The sequence below is a fragment of the Drosophila innubila genome (assembly GCF_004354385.1).
Source record: "Drosophila innubila isolate TH190305 chromosome 2L unlocalized genomic scaffold, UK_Dinn_1.0 4_B_2L, whole genome shotgun sequence".
NCBI classification, from domain to species: domain Eukaryota; kingdom Metazoa; phylum Arthropoda; class Insecta; order Diptera; family Drosophilidae; genus Drosophila; species Drosophila innubila.
In genome coordinates this window covers 11,066,836-11,093,509 of record NW_022995372.1, presented here as the reverse complement: position 1 = coordinate 11,093,509, position 26,674 = coordinate 11,066,836, and the positions used below count along the sequence as shown (strand labels likewise).

The window sequence follows — 26,674 nt, the reverse complement described above, 5'->3', positions numbered from 1 at the left end:
CCAATCACAATGTCTAATGTTTAGAATCAACGTTAAATTTAAATTTTTAATTACAAACCGCAAGAATGAGTTTTGTATAGTAAACATAATTATCTTATTTAAGTAATTATTTTCAGGAGTATTCTAAACAGTTCCACACATCGTCCAACTGGCTAAAATGAAGTCCACAAAATATAACGGACCTGCCGACCATGCAAGTCAGGTACACAACACTCCTCCTCTCGTTCTCACAAAGGCAGGAAGTTGAGCCGAGCATTCACTTGTTGCTGAGAATTGGTTCAAAAGAGAGGTCGATTCTCTTTAGGCAGGTACTCTTCATATCTACGTGACTGGGCCGGGTTCATATGCATTTGGTGTGAGTTTGACAAATAAAATTAAAAATAATTCATATTATTTTTATGAGTTTCTTAGTTAAATATAAATATTTAGAGTGGAATAGAAAAACTTTAATTACATTAAGTTTTTAAAAGTAGACCGCCAAATGTAATTTAAAAATCATCTTGCAATTAAATCTTTAATCACTCTGCATCCACACTCTTTCTTCTCCTCTCTTCGGATCTCGCTTAGAGTATCTGAAATACTTGGCAGGCCAAAGAAACAAACCGCTCGCGTTGCTCAGTAACGAGTGTGGATCTTTGCCGAACGGACGGGTTTTCGGTTGTACGGAGTTTTCTTTCGCCGTCTTCTGATTGTCTTGGAAAATATCTTCTGTGTTGTGTGTGATTGTGTGTATGTGTGTGTGTGCCTGCTCCCTTCAAGTTTAAAAAAAGAAGTCGAAAAGTGTTTGCTGCGGCAACACCACCAGCAACAACAATAATAACACAAAACAGTGCAGTGTTGAGTGTTTGTTGTTTTTGTGTATAACAGAAAATAATTTTTGGAAACTGCACGAAGTAGGAGTGAAAGAATACGGGGCATGGTTAGTAAAAATATGCATTTAAATTGCTGTGCACTTAGTTTAAGATAGTTTTTGCATTTAACATTAACTTCTTAACACTGAAGTTTTACGCATTGTGTGAGTGCGCGCAGCTGTTGCCTCGCAGTCGACGTCGCCGTCGACGTTGACGTCGTTGCTGCCTGCGTTTATCTGTTTTGTCCCGTTTGTTGTTACTACTTCTACTTTTCTGCATCCGTTGTTTCTCTCCTTGTTTTTGTTGTTGTTATGTTACTGCAACGCTTTTATCGCTTGCTGTGAGTTTTAATACAAACGATTTCATTTTGTCACATGAAAAAGTTTACAATTGTAAAGCACATGAGTTATTTTATATTATAATGCACAGACATAAATACATACATACATAAATACATTGGACATGTAACACGATACCTCCTACCCAAATCCATTTGAGAATGCCTTGCCTTGCATATGCATTTATGTACATATGTATGTGTATGCATTCATAGCTACGAGGGAAGTTCAGAAGGTTCTGTTTTAAAAGAAATATAATCGAAGATATTTCTTTTAAAATCTCTAAAAACGTAAATTTTTCGAGATTTCTTAAAATCAAGTCTTTAAAATAAGACAACGAAAGTAAATTGACTTAGAAATTATACTTTCATGTCTTTACTTAAGGACTTTCCATTAAATACTACGTTACTAATTACTAACTAAGTTTAAATAATAGGAATACAAATCTTAGTGGGCTCACTTGTAAATATTTATAATGCTATTTTAAAAGTATGATATATTATTTTTTTTAAGTTACAACCTGATAAATAAATTTAAACTGTATAAAAAATTGTATAAAAAGTTTAAATAAGAATTAAAATAATTTTTTTATTTTTAATATCTAAAAATTAATTATATTTATTCTAATTTTAAAAAATTGCTTTAAAAAACTGCAGTTGCGGTTTCAAGAACTTGCTGAACTTCCTCTGTGCTTCAGATACATAAGTATCTGTGTGAGTGTGTGTGAGGAGGGGAATCACATCATTCAAGGAATAGAATGCATTATGAATTGCATAGCTAAGCAAATTGTCACACAACGAGATTGCTAATTAAAATATGAGCCAAGCTTAACCCTGGCAGATTTTCTTTGAGATGCATCCAATAGATACAGCTATTAGCAGATACAAACATCTTTGTACTCTGTGTGTAGTTTTAGTGCAGTTTGTCGTTTGTGGGCAGGACTTAGTTAAAGTCTAATTATAGTTCTATTGCCGCATGCTGATCTCATTCTACGGGCGAGATTTCCACACATGTTCTCCATAAGCTAAAAACTGTTCCAGCTGAGGATGTTTGGTCAATTGATAGAATTGAAAATATAAACATGGCAATGCTAAGAAAACATCTACTAAATGAGCAATTTTATGAACTTGCCGAGAAGTACATATATGTACATATATATGTATAACTATATAGACATATGCATAAGCACATGTCGGAATGAAGTCGAAATCGTAGCGTTGCTTTTTGCTTCACTGCTGCTTCATTTTTTATACCCTTCAAGCCAACAGTACTATCGGGTTTTTTAAGAAGTAGGAATCTTAACATAAAGATCTGTAAGGGTAAAATCTATTAACTGGATTATTATCCAGAAACGATAATAAGATTCATTTAAATAAAATTTTTTTTTAATTTAAACACATACCTTTTGAAAAAATCTTTAAAAAGTTTTTTTTTGTTTATATTGTTAAGAAATTAATGTTTAATCCATTAAATAAATATTTACGTATACTCATTATTTTGTTTAAAAAAAAAGATAGCTTTTCTATTCCTAGAAATAATTTAATTTATTGTATTTGATATTATTTGTAATTTTTATTTAAGCCTATAAAAAAACCACAATATTCCCTTTACTTGTTATTAACACGTAAATGGCATTAATTTTCATTCTCTTTCTCTAGGGTATCTTTAGCTCTCCCATTTAATTGCTATGATTTCTCACTTGTTTACCCATACCAATTCATAAACAAACACAAACACATCTCGGCGTATCTTTTTGAGTCAATGTGTTTGTATGGTTGGTAAATTAACGTTTTGTTTAGTTCCTTGCTTATTTGTTTATTTGCCAGTCTGTTGTCTGTTGTGCTTTTTGTGCGCCCCAAACGAAAATGAAATTAACAAAGGCAAAAAAAGAAAGAAAAAAATTAAAAAGAAAAAGCATTAAAAAGTCTGCAACAATTAGAACGAGTATGAAGAAAATCGTACTGGATGCCGAGAATTAAATACCCTATTGGAATAATTTCATTAAGTCATACAACATAGGAATAGGCTCTTAAGTTAAATGTTTATGATCTTCATTATCAACTTCATGACACTTTTTACGTTTTTGTTCGCAAATTATTTAAATAGTTGATAATATTTTTAAGGTTTATTAAAATGGGTTTTATTTCGCTTATAAACTGATTTTAAACCGAACTGTACCTATGGCTACTATGTTTCACATATAAATTTGATGTATACTACAATTTAATCTATCTACCTTTCATGATTTTAAAGATTTTTGTTAATGCGCTACATGTTCGGTCACATAATAAATATACTCTCCACAGAGCTATATATCTGTGTGTGTGTGTGTGCACACATGTGTTGTGGGCACAAAAGTCGCATCTGTGAATGAACTCTTATCGGGCCATGTCACGCTTGAAGTTACGAAATAGCTGAGAAGTCTCCTCCTACTTCGAATTCTGTTGAATTGCAGCTTATAGATGAAAGATCCCAATTCCAAATCCACACCCTATCGACGACCACATCTTAAAGACCCATATTTTTTTTTTTTTTTTGTGTTTTTGACTTATGCTTATCAGTTGCTCTCAGTTTGTAGCACAGTTTTCATTTGACTTACTGAATTGCGTGTCCAATGGAACTGATAAGACGCATAGACCCAGATTCCGATTGAATAATAAGTAGGGAAATGGAAATGGTAATAACTGGGATTTTCAATTGTTGGTTTTCTTAGAATCATATCAAAATAGCTGCATTTTATTATTATACCGTGAGCCCATTAAAAAGGGGCATTAAAGGTTATAATGTGTTTGGCAGAATGTATGTAACAGGCAGAAGGGGTCGTGGCAGACTCCCCAAAGTATATATATTCTTGATCAGGATCAACAGCCGAGTCGATTGAGCCATGTCTGTCTGTCCGTCGACCATAAGAGCTAGAGAATTCAAACTTGGTTATGTAGGCAGATCAAGTTTGTTTTTATTTTTGGATCGGACCACTATATCATATAGATGTCATAGAAACGATACATCGAAAATGAAGTTTAAGTAATAAAAGTTTTTTATTTGTTGAAATATCAAAACCAAACTAATAGAATATACATCTGGACTGATAACATACATCATGAACAAGTTTGGTTAAAATCGGTGCTCTAAATCAGAAAGCTGCAATAGAGACGCTCAATCAAAAATTAAGTCTAAGTATGAATAAGTTTATTGTTTTTTGAGATATCTTAGTGTAGTAGTGTAGTATACCCTTTTTAAAACTCATTATTCTTTTAATGTATGGTTTAATTTTTTAATGAGAGACTTGATGCTGCGTCTGAAAATAATCATTGTGTCGAGTATTTCATTTAGTACTCGACTTAATGCTGATAAACAACGCACCAAGCAACAACGGATTAAACATTGTATACACACATAATTATTTACTCATTTATCGCCCTGAAGTCGAACTTATGTACACATATTATACGAGTATATATGTACATCTTTTTTACGGCCTACGATTCAATCAAAGAGACTCTGAAAGGCGCACAGTTTGTGCGTAAGAATCGTTGGGTAAAGACGTTCCATAACGGAGCTTCCAAAAGTAATAATTATTATATAAAACGATTGATAAGACTGAAATTGAATACAGAATCACTGAATATAAATATTCATTTAACAAAATATTCGAGTTGTTATCTTTACAGTTCCCAAGAGATTAGCCCCGACATGAGAGTTCGCCTTTGAATTGGAGGAAAGTAAGGAAAAATGTAAGTATTCTGAAAAATATCTGCTAATTTTGAAAATTTCTAATGATCTTATTAATTTATATGCATTTTAGCATCTCTATATCCACGTGCTAAACGCATATTCCACATCTATTCGAAGGGGAAACCATAACGAAAAGCTGATTATAAAACGGAGCCGGAAGCGCTCTACTGGGACACGACCCCAACTATAACGACAGACAGAGAAGAGAGCTAGAGAGTGAGAGAGAAAGATAAAGCGATGTCGCTTCGTTGCGACCTTATCGCGGTTTTCTTTGTGCTCGCCGTGCTGTGCAGCCAATTGGAGGCACAACGAACGCAACAAACACAGCACGGACGACGCGATCGGCCCCGTAATCCACCCCGTCAATATGTGAAGACTCATCCATGTGAACGCTCCTCGTGTTATCCGGCGACAGGAAATCTTCTAATTGGACGCGAGAATCGTTTGACGGCCAGTTCAACTTGTGGTCTACAATCTCCGGAGAGATTCTGCATCTTATCGCATCTTCAGGATAAGAAATGTTTCCTCTGCGATTCACGAGATGATACACGCAACGATCCGTATAAGAATCATCGCATTGGACAGATTATCTATAAAACGAAACCGGGTACGAATATTCCCACCTGGTGGCAGTCGGAGAATGGCAAAGAGAACGCCACCATACAGCTGGACCTGGAGGCGGAATTCCATTTCACCCATTTGATCATTACGTTTACCACATTCCGTCCGGCGGCGATGTACATTGAGCGTAGTTTTGATTTCGGTGCAACGTGGCATGTGTATCGCTACTTTGCCTACGATTGTGAGGAATCGTTTCCGGGAGTGCCCACAGTGCTGCACAACATTACGGATGTGATGTGCACCTCACGTTATTCCTATGTGGAACCCTCGAGAAATGGTGAAGTCATCTTCCGTGTGCTGCCTCCGAACATCAATGTTTCCGATCCTTATGCGGAGCATGTCCAGAATCAACTGAAGATGACAAATCTGCGTATCCAGATGACGAAATTGCATAAACTGGGTGACAATCTGTTGGACAATCGTCTAGAGAATGAGGAAAAGTATTATTATGGCATCTCCAACATGGTTGTACGTGGTTCCTGCTCCTGCTACGGCCACGCCTCCCAGTGTCTGCCCCTGGACAATGTGATTACCCAAGACTACGAGATGGTACATGGACGTTGCGAGTGCACGCACAATACAAAGGGTATGAATTGCGAAACCTGCGAGGATTTCTATAACGATTTGCCATGGAAACCTGCATTTGGCAAGCAGACAAATGCGTGCAAGAAATGCGAGTGCAATGGACACGCCGTCAGTTGTCACTTTGATGAGGCGGTCTTTGTTGCATCCGGACATGTATCCGGTGGTTTCTGTGACAATTGCCTGCATAATACACAGGGTCAGCATTGTGAGGAGTGCATGCCGTTCTTCTATCGTGATCCCGTCGAGCAACTGAGCAGTCCCTATGTCTGCAAGCCCTGCGATTGTGATCCCAATGGTTCCCTGGATGATGGCATCTGTGATTCGGTAAATGATCCGGATAATGGCATCGTTGCTGGCGCTTGTCATTGCAAGCCATTTGTGAAGGGACGTCGCTGTGATCAGTGCAAGGATGGCTACTGGCATCTCAGACCGGATAATCCCGAGGGCTGTGAGGCCTGCACCTGTAACACTCTCGGCACGGTTAACAATTCCGGCTGTAATATGAACACGGGAGAGTGTCGTTGCAAGCGTTTGGTCACCGGCAAAGATTGTAATCAATGCCAGCCGGAAACCTTTGGTCTCTCCGAATCCGAGGATGGTTGCACGCTCTGTAATTGCGATCCCGGCGGCTCCTATGACAATTATTGCGATGTCCTAACGGGTCAATGTCGTTGCCGTTCCCACATGACTGGACGCACTTGCTCGCAGCCGAAGCAAAACTATTTCATACCCTATTTGCATGTGGTGCACGATGCGGAGTCTGCTGAGATGTGCATCTCATATAGTAATAATGGCAACTGCAGCATTGTGCCACAGCCGACATCCAATTCCCAGAACCCACAGTCACCCGATTTCACGGGCATTGGTTTCGAGCGCGTTGGCGAAAACTCCGAGTTGGTTATCAAAGCAGATGATATACCCCGTTCCATGCCCTACGATGTGCTCATACGCTATCAATCGACATCGCGAGGTGACTGGGAGGATGCCTACATCACCCTGGTGCGCCCGGATGAGATTGATCCTGAGGGTGAATGCGCTCAGGCTATGCAATCTCCCATTACGGAGGCTCGTGTGCCCTTCTCATTGCCGGAACGGGATCGTCAAGTGGTTGCTCTACATGATGTCTGCCTGGAGGCGGGCAAGGTCTACAAATTTCGTATATTCTTTGAACGGAAGCGACATAATGAGGATAATCCCACAGCTACCATATTGATAGACTCTTTGACTTTAATACCCCGCATCGAGGTGACTCCCATCTTCCATGGCTCTCCAATCGCGGATCTTCGACTGCGTGAATATATCAACAAGAACTGCAATCAATCATTGTACGACATGCGTTACAAGGGACAAACTCCCGATGTTTGTCGCGATCTGGAGCAGGATGTGAGCAAGTATATCTACGATGGCGCCAGCATGTGTAACTGCAATCCCACGGGTTCCCTCAGCAAGGAGTGCGATGCCAATGGAGGTTATTGCCAGTGCAAACCGAATGTTGTGGGTCGTCAGTGTGATCAATGTGCGCCGGGCACCTACGGATTTGGTCCGGAGGGATGCAAGGCCTGCGATTGCAACAGCATTGGCAGCAAGGACAACAATTGTGATCTGCTGACGGGTCAATGTGCCTGTCATCCCAACACCTACGGCAGGGAGTGCAATCAGTGTCAACCCGGCTATTGGAACTTCCCGCAGTGTCGGGTCTGTGAGTGCAATGGACACGCTGCTCTCTGCGATTCCTTGACGGGACAGTGCCTCAATTGCCAGGACTCCACCACAGGCTTTGGCTGTGACTCCTGTCTGGATGGCTACTATGGTAATCCCCTGCTGGGCAGCGAGATCGGTTGTCGCGCCTGCCGCTGTCCGGATACGACAGCCAGTGGCATGTCCCATGCCGAGGGCTGTTCCCTGGATACACGCAACAACAATATGCTGTGCCATTGCCAGGAGGGTTATGCCGGCTCACGCTGTGAGATCTGTGCGGATAACTTCTTTGGTTCACCCGAGGATGGAGGCAGTTGCAACAAATGCGATTGCAGCAACAACATCGATGTCTACGATACGGGAAATTGTGATCGACTGACGGGAGCCTGTGTCAAGTGTTTGTACGACACAACGGGTGATCACTGTGAGCTCTGTCGCGATGGCTACTTCGGGGATGCACTGCAGCAGAATTGCCGTCAATGTGATTGCGATTTCCTGGGCACCAATAAAACGCTCGCTTATTGTGATCGCTTTACCGGACAGTGTCCTTGCCTGCCCAATGTCCAGGGTATCCATTGCCATCAGTGTGCCGTGAATCACTGGAAGATTGCCTCCGGCGAGGGCTGTGAGGCGTGTAATTGCGATGCCATTGGCTCTGTCCAGGAGCAGTGTCACACCTTTACCGGACAGTGCGAATGCAAGCCAGGATTCGGTGGACGCGCCTGCAATCAATGCCAGGCACACTACTGGGGCAATCCCAACGAGAAGTGTCAGCCCTGTGAATGCGATCAGTTTGGAGCTGCCGACTTTCAATGTGATCGGGAGACGGGTCAATGTATTTGCCACGAAGGAATCGGTGGTTACAAGTGCAATGAGTGTGCACGCGGCTATTTGGGACAGTTCCCGCATTGTGCTCCCTGCGGCGAATGCTTCAACAACTGGGATTTGATATTGAATGCACTGGACGAGTCCACCCAAGCGACCATCCAACGGGCCAAGGAAATCAAACAGGTTGGCGCCACAGGTGCCTATACCGCCGAGTTCAGTGAACTGGACAAGAAGCTGCAGCATATCCGGGATTTGCTCCAGAATACCTCGGTTAGCTTGAAGGATATTGATCAATTGGATGCGGCTGCCAATGCACTGAAGCAACAGCTGCAACAACAACATCAACGTTTGAGTGAAACCGAGTTGAACCTGGATGACATTTACAATTCGCTCAGCTTGTCGGCTGTGGAGCTGGAGGGTCTGCAGAATCATTCGCGTATGGTGCAGCAGCTGTCGAAGGAGCTGAAGGAGAATGGCATACAGCTGCAGGAGTCCAACATTGAGGGAGCACTCAATCTAACCCGTCATGCCTACGAGAGAGTGAACGGTCTGTCGGCTATGAAGGATGAGGCCAAGGAACTTGCCTCCAATACGGATCGCAATTGCAAGCGCGTCGAGACCTTGTCCAACAAGATCAAGGATGAAACGGATGCCATAGCGAACAATGACAAGACCATTGACGAGTATCGCTCGGAGTTAAGCATGTTGGCCTCACAGATCCCCGAACTGAACAATCAGGTGTGCGGCAAGCCGGGAGATCCATGTGATGCACTTTGTGGCGGCGCTGGTTGCGGCATGTGCGGCGGTTCCTTCTCCTGTGAGCATGGCGCACGTTCCCACTCCGCGGAGGCGCTCAAGCTGGCCAAGGATACGGAGGAGGCCATTACCAGCAAGAAGGATGAAGCGGATCAGATCATCAGAGCTCTAACCCAAGCCAAATTGAATGCGTCCGAGGCCTATCAGAAGGCCAAGGCCGGATTCGAGCAGTCCGAGCAATATCTGAACCAAACCGACGATAGCATCAAGTTGGCCACCAAGTTGATCAATGCCGTCAACGATTTCCAGCTGAATAAGACGGCATTGCCCGAGGAGAGCAAGCAGCTGGCACAGGACACACTGCTCCTCGATCTCACACTGGATCCCAAAGAGATTGAAACGCTGGGCACAAAGATTAACGATGCTGTGTCCTCTCTCAAGAACGTCGAGACGATTATCTACAATACTCGGCCCGACTTGGAGCGCGTTAACAATCTGAAGAGCCGGGCCAATGAGACAAAAGCCACTGCTAATAATATTCTCGAGATGGCCAATTCGGTGGTACAAAATTTGGCATCGGCCAGTGAGTCGCAACGCAAGGCACAGGATGCCATACAGCTGGCCAATGGCAACATTGAGTTGGCCGATAAGGATCTGGAGGAGATCGATTCGGAGACCAAGGAGGCTGAATCGCCGGCTCAAGCCACCGCCCAGCAGGTTGAGGAATTGGCCAACAAAGTGCAGCGTCTGCAAAAAAGTATATTGAAAAACGAACTGGTGGCCAAAGAGATTACCAAAGAGGCGAATCGTGTTAAGCTCGAGGCAGTCCGTGCCCGTGACGAGGCCAACAATCTTCAGTCATCCACAAGTGCCACAAATCAAACGCTCACGGATCGCGCAAGTCGCTCGGAAAACGCCCGAGAGCGTGCCAAACAGTTGTTGCAACGTGCCTCCAAGCTGACCGTAGACACCAACGAGAAATTGAGTGAGCTCAATCTGCTGCAAGACACGTATCTGGAGAAGAATCAAAAGCTCGGCCAGCTCCAGAATGACATACAGCCGCTCAATGATGAGCTCAACGTTTATCTGCGCAACATTCAGGAAAATGCCGATCGCTATCGACAGTGCACCATCTAAAAAGAGAGGTTGGTTTAAAATAAAAAGAAGTGGGACAGGCTATAGTCGAGATCCCGAACATAGGATACCCCTTACTTATTTCAATATACATATATAAAAATACTTTGAGAAATTACTTGTATTACTTTGAACACATTAAATCGCCATAACTGCCGTTCTACTTGTCAGATCTTGATGCGATTCAGTGGGATAATAGATAATACTAATAGATAACATTAATTACCGCAAAAAAAGTGTTATTTTAAAAGCTGTGGGTGAGGTGGGGTATATAGAAATCTGTGTGCCAAATTTGGTATCTCTATCTCTTATAGTCTCTGAGATCTAGGCGCTCACACGGACGGACAGACAGACAGACGGATAGACGCACATGGCGACTCGGCTGTTGATATGATCAAGAATATATATACTTTATGGGGTCGGAGTTGACTCCTTCTCCCTGTTGCATACATTCCAACGAACACAATATACCCTTTTACTTATTTATAAGTAACGGGTATTAAATATATATGAAATTAGTTGAGTGTCCTTGACTTGGAAATACTCTGCGAACATAAAAGCATCACACACACTAGATTATTTTATTTTATTTTATTTTAATTTAACTTACAATCTAGAAAAGAGGTTCATCCTTTAAAACGAACAACTAAGAACGGATTGGTCGAGTCTGCTCGACTTGAAGATTCTTACAAATAAAAACAAATACACACAAGTTAGCTGTCAGTCTAGTAGTTCGATTTTGTCCTTTAATAAGAACGAACAAGTAAGAATTTCTTGAGTGTGCTCGCCTTGAGATACTCTGCACACATTGTTACATTAGTGATTTGTGGATCGATTTTAAAATGGAAATGTAAACATAGAAAGCAAAAAATCGAGTAGTTTATCAATCGTTAAAAAAATACATCGGCTACAAATAGGAGTTTTGTTTTTAGTAGCAAGGGGAAATTTTGGGGGAAAAACTCGACAGTGATGGGAACAATTTAATTGTCAAATTTTGATGCATTTGAAAAATATATACAATTTTTTAACGAAAACTTACAAGTTAAAAATGTATGTTCCTTTATCTGTATTTTTCATAAGCAGGGTATAAAAATACTTTTTATAATAAAATAATACAAAAGCAATTTATAATTAAACTTTTGATTTTCCTTTGCAGCTGCCAGAATCCCACTGTGTGGACATCTCAACCCATTTGCCATATTTGATGAACAAATGCGAATAGAAAAGATCGAAAGAAAGAAAGAAAGAAAAGAAAAGAATATTTAACAATGTTAAGTGTAACCGTTACGTTTTGTAATCTAAGCAAAATCAATGTAAACTCTCTGCAGTGTTCATTTCTTTTTCAATTTATGCCATTTTTAAATAGAGTGAACAAAGTTTTTAATTTCTACTTAAAACAAAAGCAATATAATGCGTGTAATGCAACAAACTAAATACAAATACGAATACAATAAATATAATTAAAATACTACATTCGTTTCATTTCATTTGGTTGAGTGAGAGCAACAGACAATTCGGGAGACGTTTGTTTAACGAGCGAATATGTCCCCTTCAATTTCTGTTTGTTTATTTAATTATCAAAATAAACAGAGTACGTAACATTTGCATATGACGTGCAATGGCAAAGCTAAATAAATAATACTATATATTTACATATAAAAAATGCTGCTGCCAGTTGGCGGTTTGTCATTTCGTTTTGTTACAGTTCTTCGCAACGTCGCGTGCAGTTCTTTTTTTTGATATTTTCGCTTAATTATATGTATTTTTAAGCATAAACATTGTGTTTTAGTATTATTATATTTTGCAAACTATTGAAAATGGAAGCAAATACATTCAATTGTTAACCTTTTAAAATGGATAGACGCTATAAGCAATCAACGAGAAGCTCAGCAGGTAAAATTTAGATAGTTTAGAAATCCATTTGATGTGTAAATAAAAAACAAAGCAGAAGCCCACTCCAAAACTAAGACCGTGTAAGATAAAATAACATAATTCAATAATTAACGCTTTCATTTATCATTGTTCCCAGAGTTACAAATCATATAATGCTTCTTCAATTTGAAACCGAGTGTTTAGAAAACAGTGCTATAAAATTCATATTTTATCATAACACTGACATTTGAAATCATAAGGGTATTCCATAGTTTCATTTATTAAAGATGTGTTGTCATTTTATTTCAATGATCTGGACCAGTTTTGCAGCTGATCAAAATTTGATTGCTTTGCCATTTTAGAGTGACCGTTCGCTTTCAAACGATAATTTCAAAAAATTTACAAACTTTAAATGTAGGTTTTATGCAAATAAACATTCATTAAAACCATGGAATCCGCCTGTGCTGCTTATGTTATTTATAAATAAAATGTATCGAAGTAGAAAATAAATCTTTATTAAAACTGTGTTATCGATAGCACCGCGCAAGCAGCACTGTCTTCAATGGCCATATGACATGTGTATAATGGCGACGTGCGCACAGTTGTACCTCACTAAAGCGAATACATCTGCTAATGAATCGAAAGAAATTCAACAAATTTGCCAGCAGAAATCACCTATTCAAAGTAGGCAAGGCGACATTTACAACTAAATTAGACGAATAAATGACTTTTTAGGATAACACAAAGTTATACACATACAAATATTTAAATTATATGACGAGGCGTTGATAAGATGCTTTAGTGGAACTTTACTGTGATAGTACGAACATTTGTATGTAAGTACGTATGTATGTATTTACGCACAGCACGCACACACACAGATACGTATGCATGTAAATAGACAGATGTTGTTCTTGTTTCTGTTTCATGCAAGCAACAGAAGCTATTAATAAGAATATTCTGAAATAATATAATGCCACAAAAAGACGGGCGAATCTGCTGTGCAATAATACGTCAAATAATGGGAACGACACAAACCAAAAGTCTATAAGGAAAATAAAAATACAAAAATAAAAACGAAAGGGAAATAAAAAGAAAAGGGACGAACGAGACGCAAATAATAAATTGAAATTCCGATTTCGAATCAAGTGTTTTTGGCTCTGTTCATTTGTGCAGTTGTGTGTTTTTTATTCAATCAAAATTATAAAATCAGTTTCACGCAATTTGTTACATACATATATACCTACACAAATCCTGCTTAAAATACATTCATACATAAGTGTATAAGAGGCTCCTTCAATGGATGACGAATTGGAAGATAAAATCTTCTATCAGACATACGTATCGCATATGAAAATCCTGTCCAAGTTTGCAGTGGGCTTCTCGTCCATCAACTCGCCCCTGGCCTATTTATGGAAACTATGCCGCATCTACGTGCTCCGTCCCGAGGTCATATTCTGCGGCATCATTCTCTTTGTCTTGTTGCTCTATTTACAAGCGGTTGATGTCTGGAGTCGCACAATCTTGGGACGCATCCAGGCGACATTGGGACGCCAAAAGGCATCAGCGCGTGTCATGGAATTGGCGGGCAATGCCGGCGATCATCAGTCCTGGGAGGAAGTGCGTCAGCAAAGCGCCGCCTTTGCTGTCCTAGGACGTAGACCGCACATGGAGGACAGGTGAGTGTGCATGACAATTAAGCAGTCACTGTAAACATTGATTAGTTTAATAATAACATACAAATTATTCACTTTCTTTAAAAGATAATGATAAGATTAATTAATTATTAATTTTCATCATTTACCAATTATTTAATTTACTCACAAATTAATGTCATATTTTGAGTTATACTTTAAAACTTGAACTAGTTTTAATAAAAAACCCCTAAGAGTTTGTATTCAAAACTAAAACTTAAATTGTAATATTGATTTTTCGTGGGCAAAATGTATGAAAATGTTAAAACTACCACTTGGATCTTTAATTTTAAGCAAATAATATAATTATTTTTAAAGAAAAACTTAAATTCATTATTATTTGAGTTTTTTTTTTTGACAAAAAATAATGATTATTATTCGAGTTGTAAATCAAAACTCAAAACTAATCATTATATTGCAAGTAAATCATTAAAATTTAAAAAAATCATTATATAGTAACTTTTATAATAAATCTGAAAGTAAACTTTTTGAACATTGAGGGAAAATTAACAATTAAATAAAATACTACAAAATAATTAGTAATAATATAATAAAATATTAAATTTCCCTTGATATCCTTTTTAACGACTTATCATAAATGCAACATCAGAAAATACATTTTATGAAATTCTATAAAAGTGGAAGTGAAAATTTTGATTTGAGTAACATCGTTATAATTGTAAAAGATGTTTTTTTTCGTTGTGACTAGTGCCTTAAATTTAAGTTAAATTTAATAACAAATAAAAAATTACAATCTGCTATATAGTAATTATAATAATAAATAAATAAAAAATAAATTACAGTCTCTGCAATTAAGTGATGACTGATGGTGACTAATTATTTCCATTTTACAGATTTATCATCGAGGAGAACATCAACAATAACACGGCGATTTCGTTCTTTGCCGTCTTCGATGGACATGGCGGCGAATTTGCCGCTGACTTTGCCCGAGATATCTTGGTCAAGAATATCTACAACAAAATCATAGAAGCTAACAAGCTGCTCAAGAACGAGGACAAATCCGACTACAATGGCTACGACAAGAGTCCGTATCTGGCGCGCAAACAAAGCCGCAAGGATACGGCCAACAAGGAGAATGCGGAGCCAGTTGCCCGGCGGGACAGTCTCCGTAAGGCGCACAGCACCACAGTCGATTGCAGCGCCATCAAACCAAAGACGACGGAGGCATCGATTGCCGACATTTATACGGCGCAGTTGAACAGCGCAATGCGTGCCGCAAATGGAGGCAATTCCGCCAAAGAATCATTTCTAAATAACAACAATAATGCTCAGAATGCTGGCAATGCGCCGCCTCCAAGTTACGAGGCCAAATGTTATATCGAACATGGACGCATTAACTTTGGCAAACTCATCACAGACGAAATTCTCTCAGCGGATCATAAGCTGGTCGAGCAGGCCAAGCTCGCGGTGAGTATATAGAATTAGAGTAACCCACTTTTAAAAACAACAGTTTTTAGTGGGAACTAGGTCAAAGAAAAGAAAAAGACTTTTTCAAAAAAAAATATTGAACTTGAATAATGAACTCTTCTGTATAGCTGTAATAACTCGCTAAAAACAACTGTCGTTATTTGTAAATTGTTTAAATTTTAAAACTCGTTACATGAATTTTATTTTTATATCTAATAAAAAGGCATCAAATACATTTTAAATCCATACATTTTTTGTATAATAAACGGCAAAAAGTAATAACTTTGTTGAAACTTGAAATTGTTTAATTTAGCGCGATTTTTGGAACTAATAATATACGTCTATGACATTCTTTTGTTTTTAAAAACAATTACCATTAAAAACTCTAGATATTTGTTGAATACACCTCTATTAAAATATTTTTTGTAAGAGTTCAATAATGTCTACAATTTTCTAAAAGTTGAATTTTAAAGTATGGAGTCTAAACCTTTATTTAACATATCGTTCTAGTTTCTAAAACGTAATATTAGTCTAAAATTTGTCGCTAAACGCTGTTAAGCGATTATACAAATCTAATGATCAATTCATTATACTGTAAATTTATATGTTCTACCAAAAGATTTGCATATATTTTGGTTTGGTTAGTAAATGAATTTCCGTTAAGAGAACACTTTATAAATTAGAGCATTTGGAATTAACTAGTTGATGTGATTTATTTGGCTTTACAGACGAACATAGCAGGAACCACAGCATTAATTGCTATTGTACAGGGTAGCAAGCTGATTGTGGCCAACGTGGGTGATTCCCGTGGCGTAATGTACGATGCCCGTGGCATTGCCATACCATTGTCCTTTGATCATAAGCCGCAACAGGTGCGGGAACGTAAACGGATACACGACGCCGGCGGATTTATTGCCTTTCGCGGGGTGTGGCGTGTGGCTGGCGTCTTGGCCACGTCACGAGCACTGGGCGATTATCCGCTCAAAGATAAGGTATGCCCGATCTCATATATAGATGGCGTGACGAATTATACTATCTGTCTCTCTATCTATAAATAAGCCAATGCTAATCAACCTACACGTTTTTACCATCTATCTATATAGAATCTTGTCATCGCCACACCAGACATTTTGACCTTCGAGCTGAATGATCACAAGTAAGTACAACTGTCCTCCCCATTAATTCCCGACAAAGTAAATGAACTTTTTTCAATAACGTCATTCATTCTGAATGCTGAACAGGCCCCGTTTTCTGATACTCGCCTCGGATGGCCTATGGGACACATTCAGCAACGAGGAGGCCTGCACCTTTGTCCAGGAGCATCTCAAGGAGCCAGACTTTGGCGCCAAATCCTTGGCAATGGAATCATACAAACGTGGCTCGGTGGACAACATCACTGTGCTGATAATTGCCTTTAAGAACGATGTTTTTCGCATTGCCAGCGCAACTGGCAAAGTTGGTGGCGATGCTCCCTTGGCCAAATCCCCGTCGGCTGCCGTTGTGCAGCGCTCAAATTCGATTAAAACAAAGTGACAGATGTGGTGGTTCAACAGGTGTTCCCGATTCAAATAAGCAGCCTCCACAAGAACAAAAAAAGTGCCCAAAAACTTCTAAGCATTAGCCGCGATCGCCAGTTGTACGAAATTTGTCAATGCTTTTTTTTTTGGTTTCGATGTTTAGGATTGTTTTTAGAAATTGTTGTTTTGTACAAATTGTTTAGCCTTATCACGCCAGCGCATGCATTATGTTTTCTCCCCCACCTCCCTAAACAACACTCATTCATCAAGTTCATAAATAGTATATTTATTTAAATTATTTTGTTATGCACTTATATTTGTAGAAGCAAAAAATACTTTTTTCTAACTTATGAAACGCGTTTACAAATAAATACTCGAAAAGTGCAAGTATGCAAATTATTTGAACGACTATCCAAATGTGGGAATAATTTCTAACTATACAAGAAGAAAACTAAATGGTTAATTTGTGGTAAGCGTCGCTTTATTTACGTTTTTGGCATAAACAAATCAATTTGCGACCGATTTATACAAGCTATGTCAGATACTAAGGAGAACAGCGATCCGTCCGTCCGTTTAGTGAGCTGATACAGACACTTGCCAGACGCGGATGGTGTTGTCGGAGTAGCCGGCGAAGAGGGTCTGGCCGTCGGTGGACCAGGCCAGGGACAGGCACTGTGGCTGCTCGGCCTTCGATGTGGGCGAGACGACCTCGGGGCGCAGTTCCTCGACGGTCTTCTTGCATGCCAGATCCCAGATCTTGATGGATGGACCGTAGGCAACGCACAGCCAGTAGCGGTTGGGCGAGAAGCACAGGGCATTGATGATGTCATTGTGCTCCAGAGTGTACAGGTTCTTGCCGTCATTGAGATCCCACAGCAAAGCCTTGGAGTCCTTGCCACCGGAGGTGCAGAGTGAGCCATCGGGAGAGACAGTCACGGTGTTCAGATAACCATTGTGGCCATGATGATTGTTCTTCAGCTTGCAGTTGGCCAAATTCCAGACCTTAACGGTGCGATCCCAGCCGCAGGACACAATGATGGGATTCGAGTGGTTGGGCGAGAAACGCACGCACGACACCCAATCGGTGTGGCCATCCTCCTGGATGGTGAACTTGCACTCAGCCAGCGTGTTCCACAGCTTGATGGTCTTGTCCCGAGAGCCGGAGACAATCTGACGGTTATCAGCCGAGAAGGCAACCGACAGCACATCCTGAAAACGAATATCCAAAAGGGTTATTAGTAAGGGAATCTCTGAGAGTAGAGTAAAGTAAAAATAATGGAAAGAGCAGCTGGAAGATCTTGTTGCCTACTTACGGGAATGCTTCACGCAAAAGTACGTTAACTCAGGCGTAGAACAGTTATAGATGTCAACCAGAGATTCTGCCTCGCATAGGCGCAATATTCAAATATATGTATAATATACATATTAGCGGTATTGGTGTGTGTGTGTGTGCTAACTAAACCTAACCTTACTCTACAGGTCAGTGTTGCACCAATACCATTGGGAGGGGGGAAATAGCAAATTCTAAGCCCTGTTCAAAGAACCGTGTCGAAGCACTTGGAAACTTATCCCACCTTGGTGTGTCCCTCGAAGCGGCGAGTCGTCTTGCCGGCAGCCAAATCCCAGAGGCGCAGAGTCTGATCCCAGGAGCCGGACAGAGCGTAGTTGCCGTCGGAGGAGAGCACCACGTCGCTGATGAAGTGCGAGTGGCCGTAGAGACGCTTCTGGGGATAACCGTAGTTGGTGTCCTCATCGCGAGTCAGTTTCCACACAATCAAGGTCTTGTCTACAAAATGAAATTTACATTAATTAGTTAATCCATTAATATAGATATACATTTGCCGGATGCTTCAGATATTGTCAGATTTAATCGACTCTTTCCAACCTCACAGCACTCTTCTTTTCTTTTTTTTTATTTAAATACTTGCCACGAGATGCCGAGATGATGGTATCGGGATCCTTGGGATTGGTGGCGATTTGGGTGACCCAGCCATTGTGGCCGATCAGCGTACCACGCAGTTGCAATGTCTCAGACATGTTCAAATTAAATTATTAAGTCGCAACGGGAGCGCTTCAGAAACACGTCCAAAGGCGCTGCAAGCTGGCAGAAAAAGAGGCGGAAATGCCAGTGTTGTGAATCAAAAACAATCGTTGAAGCTATCGACGGGGCTGTCAACTTATAAAAGTATATCAAGTAAATATCGATACATCGCCAAAACTTGAGCAAAAAATGGGTAAATGGCGCCAAATTATATAAAAATTTAAATTTCTTTAACAATTGTTTATTGTTGCAATAAGATTATAATTAATGAACCAATTTAAATTATGAATCAGATGAAATGTTGGGCTCAAAATTAGGAGGAAATGCAAAAGAACATGCTCTTGAAGAAATGTCCTAAAATTTAATATCGTCCCATTTACGCCAGCCAGCGGTTTTTGTCGTTGTTTTATATGGAGTTTTCTATTCTATTCCTATTTATCACTATCGCACCTTCAGAATTGAAAGGCTACCACACGTTCAACTATCGGGTATTTTTCTAGTATTTGAATATCTTGAGGCTGCCACATCAGTTTATGAAACATTCCTCCTGCATCAGCTGTTTGCATTCATTTTACGAAAACAATTAATGGGACAAAATAAGTTTGCAATAAATTAATAATTTGATTAAAATTTAATATTAAAAAAAATTAAAAAGGTCAAATTTTTCGAAGTACCCGTTTTTAAGGTAATCAAAATAGAACCAGATCAGCAAGTTTTACTGGGTGGCAACCTTCGGCTTAAGACTGCAACTGAGTAGCAATTGGAAACCTGGTTACAATTTAAAATCCCTCCACACACTCGAAATGAGCTTAGAACAGCAACCAAATCCCCGGAATCCCCATGGTCTTGGTGAGCCACTTAACGATCACAATTATGAGCAACTGTTAATCAACTGAGTTGCCGGTTACAGGTGATCCAAGTGACACATCGTTGCGCAATGTGGAGCGAGAAGTGCTGATACCCAAGATAATGAGGGATCGTGCCCGCGCCGAGTTCTGCTCCAAGGAAGTGGCCGACTTTGAGGAATGCTGCAAAGCGAGCAGCGTATTCATGGTTGCCACCTGTCGCAAACAAAACTCCGCTCTCAGGGATTGTCTAACGCATTGGTATCAAAACGAAGCCTTCAAAGAGGAATGCAGGGCTATATATCTACAGGAACGATCGGAATACCGCAGCACGGGCATACCCAAAAAGCATCGAGTGGAGAAAATTTAGTTTAGTCGTATAAATATTATTGTTTTTGTTTACTTTGCACAAAAGATGTGTAGTTAAATCGGCGTATCACAGTCTCTTCTATGTTGAGGGATTCCAGGGTTTCCAGTGTGACGAGCGTTACATCAAAATCACTGGGTTGATTCAGACGCAGGACGAGCACATCCTTGTCAGAGGTTTCAGCAACACGTTGAATTCCTTTCAAATTCTTTGCTACATAATGGGAGTCCGGGTTCTTTGAAGGCGTTTGAACGATGACCAGGAAACTGGCATGATATTGACTTGGACCTTGCTTGTAGATGACTGCGAGAATATTTGATAATTTTACTGTGCCTTTAAAATGTAGCAATTTACTTACGAAAATCACCGCCGAATTTGATGCCACTTTTGATAATCCAGTTTTTGGATTTCAAATATAAATATGCTGCCAGTTTATAAACAAACTTATCATCGTATTCCAGTGCCCATTTCAAGTATGTTTCAAAGTTAAGTTTGCTGCCAGATAAGTCTCTAATTTCCAGTGCTTCCAGAAAGTAGCATAGCATACACGCCTCCTCTAGACCAAGCAGCAGAGTCTCAGATGTCATTCCAGTCGCTGGACCCCCTCTCGACCTGCTGCCCTTCCCGTAGCAACCATTTTCGTAAAGAGTTCCAATTTGCGCCTCTTCGCTGTCCTTTACCTCCACACAGAGACCGTTAAAGACTCCATGGTAGGGTTTTCCATTCTGGCAATGCGGAAATGGGACTAATTTCAAATAACTTTGTGAGCTTTTCCGCTTGCGTTTAAAATGCGGTGTGAATTCCATAGTAAATAGCACACTGTTTATAGTCGAATGACACTTTGTTGTTGTATTAACATAACAATAATTCACTTGAAAATAAAATGGGTGTTGTTACAGTCTAAGCCATATTATCATGTTGATAAACGTATGCATAGTACATACAAATTAATAAAATTATTAATTGTTTGCTTTATTTATTATTTAGTTTGTCACTTTTTCGCCGTGATAAAATTGCTAGTGTCGCTATCGCATGTTAACTGACATTCACAGTAAATTGCCAACACCTGACATATTGCAGCCAGGTGGCAACGCTGTGGCGCGGCGAACGCGGCGAATAAGTCACAAGACCAGTCAGCTGAATTTCGGTGCTGTCGCATTAGTGTGAAAAGACACTCGTAATTTGTAATATATTTTCTTTCCCTCTAGAATATATTGCTTGATATTTGTGTGCACATAAAACTGCTTTGCCACACGACACATCAATAAACAGCCATCAAAATGACAACCGCACTGTATCTGCCCGAGGAAAACATTGGTAAGTGCAAAACATCTGACCTCTGTGAAAAATCGAAGTGAAAATCAGTGGAGCACCCCCAGCCCAATTTTCATTGTCATTGTGTGTATTTCTTTTGTTAACTGGTGTAATTGCACAGATATGATTGCTGCCACTTCGGTGTTGCAGCAACAAGCGGCCGATATTCGCACCCGGACCATCAACTGGGCATCCTACATGCAATCGCAGATGATCAGTCAGGAGGATTATCAGTCCATTAGTGCTTTGGATAAATCACGTGCCGCTTATCTGACACAGAACTCCACACAGGTGGTGAAGACATTGCTGAATCTGGTGTCGCATCTGTCCAAGGACTCGACCATTCAGTATATACTTGTCCTGGTCGATGATTTACTGCAAGAGGATCGCTCACGTGTTGATCTCTTCCACGAAACCTCCGGCAAGCTGAAGCAATGCGTCTGGGGTCCATTCCTCAACCTGCTGAATCGTCAGGATGGCTTCATTGTCAACATGTCGTCACGTATATTGGCCAAGTTTGCCTGCTGGGGTCACGAGACCATGCCCAAGGCGGACCTTAACTTCTACTTGCAGTTCCTCAAGGATCAGTTGGCCACCAATGTAAGTACGGTAAATGCTTTCAAAACACTGCCAAAAAACCAGATACCAACAATCCCTTTCCAAAAAAAAAAAGAAAATTCAATTGCATGTTTATGTTGTAAATATACTCTCAGTTAAGATACATATCGAGGGTCCTTACCAATGTATATAGCATGCAGCATGACATTTCCCTCATTGAGTTAGTCATGTTCAAATTGCAACGATATCTGAATTATCAACGTTAAATTCAATTCGATATGCATGTATAAATTATTATTGCAATGTCATATCACTGAAAGCAGAAGAATTCAAAGCATGATGTGCCTGCTTGTGAAAATACTTTGTATATAATCATATATATAATCTTGAAAAATTTGAAAGCTTTCCTTTTTAGTCATGTTCCTAGCAAAAATAGAAATATTAATAAAAATACAGCTACAGATTTTAACTGATGTTAGTTCGAGATCTCATTAAAATTTTTGAAAGTATTCAAATCTCGTAGTATATAAAAATATCAATAATTAGATATACTTTAATGAAATAATATAATAATCTTTTGAAAAGTTTCTAAAGTATTTAAGCCACTTTTCTGTTACTAATTTATTATTGCTTTTTAACGTAATAATTTTTTTAAAATTAATTTGTTAAATAATTTCTAATTTCTAACCAGCACGCTTTGCTAGTTTTGCTTGCTTTATACTTTTTACTCACATTTTTAATAACTGATCGAGATTATACTTATATATGTACTTAATATTCAACCGTGAAAACTCTATAAATGAGCCATAAGATAACTCTGTTTAGGACAGGCAAAACTTGACTGTGATTGATTGAGAATGATTAAGATTATTGTTTGCCTGTCTGCAGCCCTGGTTGAAGTCACAACAATTTTTCATTAAATCATAAATGAATTCAATTCGATTAATGATGTTCGTATAACCGTTGCGAAAATTCCAAATTTTCAAAATATGTATATCGCCGCACCGCACCGCACCGCACCACCGCATTCACATTAACTATGTGGAACCACCAAAAATCACAACAAAAAAAGTATATATTTATATAAATATATAAATTTCAATAATCATTACGTTATCCGATATGTGTTCTTCGTCAAAGTTCAAATGCAAATGCAAATGCAAATTGACCTGTTGCACATTATTATTTGAATTACATTTTAATGTACTTTTTAATTTAATGCAATTCAAATTTACAATCCAAAATCCAACGAATCAATGTTAAAAACACCAATTACCGTGTATCCAATACCAACCAACGATCTCAATCTTGATCTCTGCGGATGCTGAACCTTAACTACGCACTTGACCTTGACCCTCTGAAAAGAGCACTTCCTATTTGCAAGAGATGGCCGCGATGGCCAAGCGGGCACAAACGATCATTGTGCACACGCCTATGCAACAAGGTAAAGATCATCATGGCAAAGATAATCACCACCAGTACAGTCCAAGTGTGGCACAGCAGTTGCAGCAACAACACGATCGGGCCAATGAAAGTTACCGTGACGTTGGCTCATACTCCTTCGATCAGCAAAAGGATGGCAAATATGTTATACCGGTATTCCCAAAATATAGCCCAAAAAGGCTGACATTCTCACTCACCCCAAAACTCAAAACACACGCAGACAAAGAAAAACAACTTCTAAAACTACAACAAAATACACACACACACACAAACACCTACAAAATTACACACACTCAAAACTAGTGCGAGTTTTCTGCGTTTATGCGATGAAATATGAAGATCTTCCTATTTACTAAGATCGTGTTATGTGTAAATACCCTGTTGTTATTCTACACCAAAGTTGTACCTTGTGTTTAATTGATTCTTACTAATACCTATCAATTAATGATATATAAATATAGATACTTTTGAGACTTCTAATTGTAGTTTTTGGGAGAGAAAGATATATAATATTGGTTCGATTTTTAGAAATAAAATAATTGTTAAAAAAAATGTATCAAAAAAAAAATACTCGTAGCTTATAAATCTGATGAAATTTAGTTTCTTTTGAATTCCTACTTATTAATTTCTATATTAAATATATCTAAAAAAAATTTAGTTTAATCGAAACGAAATATTGGGTGTATTTGTGTGTGTGTGAGTGTTGATCAATAGTTAACTGTTTACTAACCATACTAAATATCATTAAATTAAAATTGAAAGAAAGAAAGAATTTACGAGATGACATGATGTGGTAAAGGTAATGGTAATTGAATAACGGTGACGGTGTGAACGTAAATACAATAGAAAAAGATATCTTACTATGGAGTTATACATGAAGAAACTGCGATCTATTCGTATCTATTTATATATATTTTTTTTTTTTAATCTTTAGAGCACACCTTTTCCCATGTATCTTTTTATTATTTTCGCTCTCTTTTAATGTAGTGTAGCTGTAGTAACTGTAACTGTTGTGTTGCTGTTGCTTGTAGCGCATAGGCTCTACAACATTTGTTGTAAATCAGAAAACCAAAAATAAAAAAAACAAAAAAATGCAAAAAAAATAAAAATAAACAACAAAAAAATCTGTCATAACTAACTCGCTACTAAAACATAAAGCTTATCAACAGAGCCAATGATGAGATAATACTAACAATATTGATTGTTTCACAGAACAACGAGTATATCCAATCGGTGGCACGTTGCCTGCAGATGATGTTGCGCGTGGATGATTATCGTTTTGCGTTTGTGAGCGTTGATGGCATCAGCACATTGATTCGCATCCTTTCGACACGTGTCAACTTCCAGGTGAGTTTGAAATTGAAATGCGTAAATTGTTTGGTACAATTTAAATTCGATTTCTTATTCATAGGTGCAATATCAATTGATCTTCTGCCTGTGGGTGCTCACCTTTAATCCATTGCTGGCCGCCAAGATGAACAAGTTCAGTGTTATACCCATTTTGGCCGATATCTTGAGCGATTGTGCCAAAGAGAAGGTCACACGCATCATTCTGGCCGTTTTCCGTAATCTGATTGAGAAACCCGAGGATACATCGGTGGCCAAGGATCATTGCATTGCGATGGTCCAGTGCAAGGTGTTGAAGCAATTGTCCATTTTGGAACAGCGTCGCTTTGACGATGAGGACATCACCGCCGATGTCGAGTATCTTAGCGAGAAGCTGCAGAACTCCGTGCAGGATCTCAGCTCCTTTGACGAATATGCAACTGAAGTGCGCAGCGGCCGCCTTGAATGGTCGCCCGTGCACAAATCCGCCAAATTCTGGCGTGAGAATGCTCAGCGTTTGAACGAGAAGAACTACGAGCTGCTGCGCATTTTGGTTCATTTGCTGGAAACCTCCACGGATGCCATCATTCTGTCCGTCGCCTGTTTCGATATCGGAGAGTATGTGCGTCATTATCCCCGCGGCAAGCAGTAAGTGTTCAACCATATCTATTATTGTATCTATCTTAAATTCATGTATCTTTCGCAGCGTTCTCGAACAATTGGGCGGCAAACAGATTGTCATGCAACATTTGGGCCATGAGGATCCCAATGTGCGCTATGAGGCTCTTCTGGCCGTGCAAAAGCTGATGGTACACAACTGGTTAGTATACTTATTATAGTTCTCTTCTCATATTCGCCCAACTATACTTAGGTGCCGCTCGATACGCATACCCGCCTATATACAAATCCCAATTCCATTTCTGAAGCCATTTAATTTCAAGTCATCAATCCAAATTTTTAAATATGTCAACAAATTTTTCGTGTTTGCTTTTTCTTCTTTGTCTCCTCAAAGGGAATATCTCGGCAAGCAGCTGGAGAAGGAGAACGAGAACCAAAAACAAGGCGCTGCACCGATTTCTGGCAAGGCCTAAAGCCACTAATACCGCACAGCTACCATGTACAATCGTTAGCCAAGGTCGCCAGACGCCTAAAACTTAACTAACAATAAACAGTTGGGGACGTGTGTTCGTTAGTTCGTCTCTGCCTGCGTCTCCCACGCCCATTATTAACATTATCGTTTTATTCTTCTTGTTACCATTTAAGCGCTTATGTTTTTTCCTAATGTTTAAACTAAGTTCCGTAGAAAAAGAGAGAGAGTTGAAAGGTCGTCGAAAATTATTAGATTGTTGCTCTTGGTTGGCATTCCGAACCAGTTGCGTAAAAAAGATACATTAAGAATCATAGAGATTGTTAAAAGAGAGAGCGATTGAAAGTTTATTAGCAAAATGAAAAAAAAAGAATACATAAACAATTCTATATTCTTGTCGCATGTTTTTGTTGTTATTATTGTTTATATATGTGCTAGGCGCAGCTGTACAAAGTTTGTCTCACGATTTTTACAAGTCAATAGAAAATTTGTATTATATTCGCATCGGCGCACATTTCAAACCTATCAAGTATTTCTTTTCTTTAAAACAAATTATTATATAAATACAAAAAAAAATGAAATAAATGCAATATTATTAAATGCTATTAAGCGTGTGAAATCATTCAAGAAGAATCA

The 26,674-nt window shown here is 39.3% G+C and overlaps 6 protein-coding genes across 8 annotated transcripts; 4 read left to right on the top strand and 2 right to left on the bottom strand.

Moving 5' to 3' along the window:
* Positions 1–619: 619 nt before the first annotated feature.
* Positions 620–11,788, top strand: LOC117779926 (laminin subunit beta-1). The gene is made up of 4 exons (XM_034616275.1): positions 620–919; positions 4,861–4,923; positions 4,995–10,557; positions 11,703–11,788. The coding sequence occupies exon 3, from the start codon at positions 5,162–5,164 to the stop codon at positions 10,547–10,549; it is 5,388 nt and encodes a 1,795-aa protein (XP_034472166.1). The 5' UTR covers positions 620–919; positions 4,861–4,923; positions 4,995–5,161; the 3' UTR covers positions 10,550–10,557; positions 11,703–11,788.
* A 570-nt stretch (positions 11,789–12,358) lies between these two features.
* On the top strand, positions 12,359–17,353 carry LOC117782393 (protein phosphatase 1L). Of its 2 annotated transcripts, none has more exons than XM_034619502.1 (6): positions 12,359–12,439; positions 13,917–14,097; positions 14,967–15,540; positions 16,269–16,532; positions 16,644–16,696; positions 16,782–17,353. In XM_034619502.1, the coding sequence occupies exons 1-6, from the start codon at positions 12,400–12,402 to the stop codon at positions 17,071–17,073; spliced, it is 1,404 nt and encodes a 467-aa protein (XP_034475393.1). In that variant the 5' UTR covers positions 12,359–12,399; the 3' UTR covers positions 17,074–17,353. The 2 variants fall into 2 exon arrangements, with proteins under 2 accessions (XP_034475393.1, XP_034475391.1); XM_034619500.1 differs by lacking the exon at positions 12,359–12,439 and adding an exon at positions 13,109–13,254 and having other exon boundaries at positions 13,320–14,097.
* A 163-nt stretch (positions 17,354–17,516) lies between these two features.
* LOC117782394 (guanine nucleotide-binding protein subunit beta-like protein) lies at positions 17,517–19,171 on the bottom strand. Its single transcript, XM_034619503.1, has 3 exons — positions 18,986–19,171; positions 18,632–18,843; positions 17,517–18,266 (listed from the first exon to the last, which is right to left on the bottom strand). The coding sequence occupies exons 1-3, from the start codon at positions 19,092–19,094 to the stop codon at positions 17,631–17,633; spliced, it is 957 nt and encodes a 318-aa protein (XP_034475394.1). The 5' UTR covers positions 19,095–19,171; the 3' UTR covers positions 17,517–17,630.
* Positions 19,172–19,799: 628 nt separating this feature from the next.
* On the top strand, positions 19,800–20,374 carry LOC117781743 (COX assembly mitochondrial protein homolog). Its single transcript, XM_034618559.1, has 2 exons — positions 19,800–19,947; positions 20,009–20,374. The coding sequence occupies exons 1-2, from the start codon at positions 19,902–19,904 to the stop codon at positions 20,311–20,313; spliced, it is 351 nt and encodes a 116-aa protein (XP_034474450.1). The 5' UTR covers positions 19,800–19,901; the 3' UTR covers positions 20,314–20,374.
* On the bottom strand, positions 20,309–21,237 carry LOC117781742 (tRNA-splicing endonuclease subunit Sen2-1). Its single transcript, XM_034618558.1, has 2 exons — positions 20,669–21,237; positions 20,309–20,613 (listed from the first exon to the last, which is right to left on the bottom strand). Exons 1-2 carry the CDS (start codon positions 21,114–21,116, stop codon positions 20,330–20,332), a joined length of 732 nt encoding a protein of 243 aa, XP_034474449.1. The 5' UTR covers positions 21,117–21,237; the 3' UTR covers positions 20,309–20,329.
* Positions 21,238–21,429: 192 nt separating this feature from the next.
* LOC117781768 (V-type proton ATPase subunit H) lies at positions 21,430–26,534 on the top strand. Of its 2 annotated transcripts, XM_034618591.1 has the most exons (7): positions 21,430–21,627; positions 21,746–22,224; positions 23,548–23,778; positions 24,838–24,972; positions 25,037–25,599; positions 25,658–25,771; positions 25,964–26,534. In XM_034618591.1, the coding sequence occupies exons 1-7, from the start codon at positions 21,591–21,593 to the stop codon at positions 26,040–26,042; spliced, it is 1,638 nt and encodes a 545-aa protein (XP_034474482.1). In that variant the 5' UTR covers positions 21,430–21,590; the 3' UTR covers positions 26,043–26,534. The 2 variants fall into 2 exon arrangements, with proteins under 2 accessions (XP_034474482.1, XP_034474483.1); XM_034618592.1 differs by lacking the exon at positions 23,548–23,778 and having other exon boundaries at positions 21,433–21,627.
* The last annotated feature ends 140 nt before the right edge of the window (positions 26,535–26,674 follow it).